Source organism: Pinus tabuliformis, chromosome 6, assembly GCF_031772625.1.
Source record: "Pinus tabuliformis cultivar Carrire ecotype Pingquan chromosome 6, CPIR1, whole genome shotgun sequence".
NCBI classification, from domain to species: domain Eukaryota; kingdom Viridiplantae; phylum Streptophyta; class Pinopsida; order Pinales; family Pinaceae; genus Pinus; species Pinus tabuliformis.
Genome location: NC_142292.1, coordinates 884,938,261 through 884,944,336, shown reverse-complemented (window position 1 = coordinate 884,944,336; position 6,076 = coordinate 884,938,261). Strand labels below are relative to the sequence as shown.

The window sequence follows — 6,076 nt, the reverse complement described above, 5'->3', positions numbered from 1 at the left end:
ATGTAATTAGTATGGATTTTGTTTTTGGATTACCTAGAACCCAAAGAGGGAATGATTCCATTTATTTTGTGATAGATAGATTTTCTAAAATGGCACGTTTCATTGAATGTAAAGAGACAAGTGATGCAACACATCTTGCCAATCTATTTTTTTCAGAAGTTGTAAGGTTACATGTATTAACTATAAGTATTGTGTCTGATAGAGATACAAAGTTTGTTGGGAATTGCTGGAGAACTCTTAGGATAAACTAGGTGCCAACCTTAGTTTTAGTTCACCATATCACCCTAAAATAGATGGACAGACCGAAGTGGTAAACAAAAGCTTGGGAAACATATTGATAAGTATAGCATATAACAATCCTAAGCATTGGGATTTAGCACTCGCTCAAGATGAGTTTGCTTATAGTGACACTCCAAACCGCAGTACTAGGATGAGGCCATTTCATATTATTTTTTGAATGAATCCAAGAGGCGCATATGAGCTCAAAAGTTTTGGAAAACAGGAGACAAGAAATGAAAATGTTGAAGAGTTTGCAGAGCAGATGCAAAGACTACAAGAAGATGTGAAAGCTAGATTGCAGCAAAGTAGCAGCAAATACAAAGAGAGAGTTGATATGATGAGGAAAGAAAAAGAATTCCAAGTGGGAGATCTAGTGATGGTATACTTGAGAAAATAAAGATTTCCTGTTGGGACTTGCAATAAACTAAAGATGAAAAAGATAGAGCCATGTAGAATTGTGAGGATGCTTTCAACTAATGCTTATGAAATTGAATTTCCAGAAGGGATTGGAATATCACCTACCTTCAATGTTGTAGATTTATATCCGTACAAGGAGACAGAGTCAGAACTATAAAAGGAACATGCAGGAGATAAAGTTCAAACTTTAAATTGGGAAGAACAAATGCCAAAGACAGTCAAGAAAGAGGTGGAAGCTATTTTGGAGAAAATAGTTACTAAAAGAACAAAAGGACATGTTTATTTTAAGTATTTAGTCAAATGGAATGGACAACCAATAAAGGATGTTAGTTGGTTGACAGCACCAAAGTTATAAAAGTATGGAGTAAATCCTAAAAGTCTGAAGGATTATTTCCTTCCTCGGGAGTCTAATGCAGGAGCATATGGACTTAGCTAGCAAAATGATTGTATGTTCACATGTTGTGGCTAACAAGAAATGAATTTCATTGACCTGAGTGGTCAAAATCAATTATAAGTAGAGAGGGTTGGAACTCTTGAATTAATCTTTATCTCAATTATTGTAATAATTAGATTATTGTATTATTTTTAGAATAGGAGATAAGTTGTTAGTATAGGTGTGTCACTAAGCTTGCAAATAGGGATTTGATTGTTAGACTATTAAAAATAGGGATCGAGTTGTAAATGAAGTTAGGATAGGATTTGATTCATAAAAGAAGAAAGAATGTAATGATAGAGATTAGATAATCGATAACATGGTGAGTAAGCGAGAGTTTTTGAGTGAGAGATAGGGTTTGAGATTGAACAGAAGTCAAACAGACTATTGTAATCGAGCCAGGAGGGCCAAGACTCTCTAATTTTGATTTTGTTGAATAATTGATTGAAGTGTGGTGTGGAAGCATTGTTCTGGTGTATAAATTCTCTTATGACTGTGTAATGGAATTCTAGACCCTAATTGGGTATTTTCCTCTGTTTAAACATTTTATTTATAATTCACAGTCAATTAGTATTAAGAGTTAATATTGAGCTTAAGCGCTAAACCTTTCCTTACGCATCTTCCTTAAAGTATGAATTAAGCACGTGGGTTGTATTTGATAAACGGGAAGTGGCATCTCATGCGCCCAAAAGATCGTAAATGGTATTTGGAAAATTCACGCAATCAACCTTAGCGGTCGACACGTAGCACAAGAAAACCACTTTTCTTGCGCACTCTCGTCCTTATATCATTCGTGCAAGAATCCACGTGAGATTACGTGACATCTACGGTGGATATCATTCAAGTAAGTTGGTGAGAGAACGATGCGATATCTATTGGATCTCGTGAAGTGAGATCAATGGCGCAGATTGAAGCTCTTAACAAAAGGGAAAGTGAGAGAAGGGCTGATAGTGATTGGTCAGATAAGCGGGACCCTCAGGGGGAAATTCCACATATAAGATCCATCAACGCGCATCTCATTGGTTACAATGTTAGCCAGTAGTCTAATTCCAAACTACCACCCCATTTTCACCAACCTCATACATCATATTTCCAACTACGTTTTTCCAAAATGTCGAAAATAGTGAAAATAGTTTTTGGAATTTACTTATATCACTGGTTGAGATTAGATAATATAAGTGAAAGAAGGTCTACTTTATTCAATGAAAATTATCATATTTCAAACTGTTACATAGTCGAATTTCATTATATATGGTTAGAAAATAGCAGGATTTCATTATATATCATTATAAAATGTTATACAATAGAATGTTATATTTTTCCTTCTCTTTGTAGCAAGATAAAAATCTTATTTTTTGAATTTTTTTATGGGAATATTTTTCTACATAAGTTTTCTCAAAATTAGGTCCAAAAATTATATAAATTTTCATAATTGTAGATATTTGTGGTTGAAGGTAAATTTTGGTAAAATAGAGGATTTTTAGGATTATGAATTGGTTTATACATACTACTAATAATAATAAATGTAATTTAAACAATGGAAAATAAAAATTTAGTTGGATTTCAAAAATAATAGTTAAAATAGTTTAGAATATAAAATGTTTTAAATTTTCATTTGATTTGTAACAGCTTAGACATTTTTTTGCTGACAACTTCTGGCGGAAAAATTAAAATAATTGTTAAAATTCAAGATATTAATGTTTGAGATTACATAATAGTGATCAAATAAATATTTTTAAGGGTGATGAATTAATTTATGCATGCAAAAAAGTAATTAAAGAAAGATAAAATTACATTTTTACCATCAAATGGATAGCTAGATTTCACCATTGATAGTAAGAAAAAAATAAAAAATAAAAATGTGTAGGAATTTTTGTTTTCTTTGTAATATTTTAACATTATTGTTCTTTAACTTTTATTGGAGTATTTTTTCACTATTTTTTTCATTAAAGTGCAATGGGTGTTTTTAATGGTGCTAAATCCATTTACGCATTCAAAAATGTAGTTTATAAATTTACAATTACAATGTCACACATAGTTAGATCATCATATTTTAAAGGTATAAAATATAAAATGTTTATACTTGTCTTTTTCTTTCTAGTAGTCCATATATTATACTTTTCAAACATTTTTGATTACATTTTTAAAATTGGTTTTAACAAAAATTAAGCTAGAAGAATTTTTGTAGGTAGAATTAGAATTATTCAAGAAATTAAATCCATTTATAGATTCAACAATTAAATTTAGAAAATTAAAAATTACATTTTTATCAACAAAATCATAAATCATAGCAAAATGTTTAATGGCTAGAAAACATAAAGAAAAAGAAAGTGAAAATGGACATTCTTACTTTAAAAAATAAAATATTAAATTTTTTTCTTAAAAAGGTGTAAAAAATGTGATATTAATAACATAAGTAGAATCAAATGACTTAAAAATATTAATCCAAAATTAAAAAAATATTAATTAAAAACAAAGAATACCATAAAAATTTTAATGCAATCCATGCAACTAAATGAATGATATGAAAAATTTACTCATGGGAACATAGGCTATTCCGACCCCCACAAAAATCTCCATACCATTAATATTATATTCTATGCCATATGTATCACAAAGATATTCTACTCTACCAAAATCTTAGTGGGAATGTCCACATAAAAAGCAGAGTGGGGATCTTTCATATTTAAATGGCGTTTAAGATGTGTCTATGTCCACACAGGGTCTAGATGGTTTGCATGACCGAATTAATGATAATAAGATTGAAAATTTTAATAATATTAATAATTAAAATGAAAACGAAATTACATATATACCTTAAAAGTTTGAGCTCAATGATTTCATTAATAATGTAAATATTACTATGTTAATTCTTGTGTGACTTTTTCTTTAAATATTAAGGCATGGTAAATAACATTATTTTCAAAATCAATATATTAATGAAATATGCAGAAAGCCTCAATTTTCAAATTGGATATCAAAGTTACATTACATATCGAAGTTAAGATCATCTTCGAACAAAGTACAACATTCATAAGGGAAAACTAACATTCATAAACTGAGGAAAACTATCATTCATAAAGTTTCAGGACTCTAAGTCTTAGCCACTAGGAGCAGCAGTTGATCGTGACTTTCTTTCACGTGAAAGTAGCTGCGCAAACCTGCCAAATCAATACAATATTAACGGTGAAACCAATTCACATGAACCATTTTCTGTCATAAAACTTGATTTAGCAATTTTCATTGAAATTGACGTATTCAATAAGAACTAAAATGACCTGATCAATGCATCATGGTTGGTCTTCCAGTCTTGCTCTGGCGTTGGCTCATAGTAGCCCGTCTCGATATTGACACTTGAAACAGGCTTGGCCAAGAGATCGCTACCTATCGTTTTCAAGGCTTTTAGATTCTCCTCCGTCGACAGATCCAAGGAGCTAGTGTGATCTCCCAGCTGCGGTTCCTGATCACAATGAGGCATTGTGTTAAATATCTCGAATATAGATTTGTTCAACTTCACAAAATCTATGGGTGAATTATATATGGAGGGTGCAAGAAAAGTACCTGGATTCTGAGATACATATGCATGTTAATGGTTTTGAACCAGAAGAATTCGTGAATGTCCGACATATCCGAACTTGATTGCAATAAAATATCAATTAAAGGTGATCTACCGTCCTTAGTTAACCATCCAAATAAGCCCCATTTTGCAGCGTCGGTGGCCTTGTAACGAGCTACTTTTTGTCCTGTTCCAAGAGAAAGAACCAGAAGCTTGCTAGACTCGTTCTCGATCAAATTTAAATCAATACTTTGTTTCGACAATGGTGGATTCGAATTGCGAGCGGAAATTTCTTTCAACAAATGGTTTACTGCAAGTAATGTCTGCAAGAATATGTTACAGGCCAACAAATTAATTGCGCAACCCATTAGGCAAAACTGTTACCCAGTGACTTTGAAAACTGAAATACAATTTCTTTCGACACATGGTTTACTGCAAGTAATGTTTGCAAGATTATTTTAGAGGGTAACAAATTAATTTCACGGCCCCTTACCAAAACTGTTACGCTGTGACTTTGAAAACTGAAATGCTCCAAAAGTTTTTGAGATCGCTGAATCCATATATACAGTAAAAAAAAACTAATTTAAACAATACAAATCAAGATTTGACCACCACATCTAAACTCCAAAAAAATTAAACTACTCCTAACCTGTTATATAAAATTTATTTTAACAAAAAATAAACATATTTCTTAACTACAAAACGCGGTTTCTTGGCCAGACGACAATAAGATTTCACAGCGACGCTAATCATTATTTGACAGACTCGCACGTTTCTCTCGCAGGTCTGCGAGTTTTTCACTCAACACAAGTTCAACACATCATCAGCTAAGGGTCAATTCAAGGGGGGATTTGTAACAGAAAAGAAATCAGCTACAAGGGCAGAATGGCACTCATGAACAGAGTCGCGATTCATGGCTAGTCTTTCGCAAAGCAGATTCCAATTAAACCCAGAGGTCACGATCTGAGATGGAAAATGATTTTCTGGAAAACACGAAGCAATATTATTATATTACGGACAAAATAGTCTGGAAAAGCGAGATATCTGTAAAATGGACCATTTGTTTTGGCCCAGGCGACCATTTCACCTCATGCTCGGAACAACGTCACGAGAAGGACTTCTTTTCTGAGGAATAAGGCAAATGATCGTGGTTTCTTTGTGTTCAGATAAATTGGGGATTGGAATGTAATTTTCAACCATAATTATTCCCCAAATATGATACAAGGCCTCCAGAGTCCAGATATACGCATGATTAATAGTTCTGTAACGCAAACAAAGCATACCATAGAAATAACAGAGTGGATTGCTTTCTTCATTCGAACCCCTTTAAATCTCAAAATTTAATGACTAAATTGAGTAATGGTTTCATTGTGTGCATGCTTACATTTTCT

At 32.3% G+C, this 6,076-nt stretch overlaps 1 protein-coding gene across 2 annotated transcripts; it reads right to left on the bottom strand.

The window, feature by feature from the left end:
• Positions 1-4,129: 4,129 nt before the first annotated feature.
• Positions 4,130-5,003, bottom strand: LOC149261734 (patatin-like protein 3). 2 transcript variants are annotated; one of them, XM_089382277.1, is made up of 3 exons: positions 4,691-5,003; positions 4,408-4,589; positions 4,130-4,290 (listed from the first exon to the last, which is right to left on the bottom strand). In XM_089382277.1, exons 1-3 carry the CDS (start codon positions 4,754-4,756, stop codon positions 4,230-4,232), a joined length of 309 nt encoding a protein of 102 aa, XP_089238403.1. In that variant the 5' UTR covers positions 4,757-5,003; the 3' UTR covers positions 4,130-4,229. The 2 variants fall into 2 exon arrangements, with proteins under 2 accessions (XP_089238403.1, XP_089238407.1); XM_089382281.1 differs by having other exon boundaries at positions 4,408-4,580.
• Between the last annotated feature and the right edge of the window lie 1,073 nt (positions 5,004-6,076).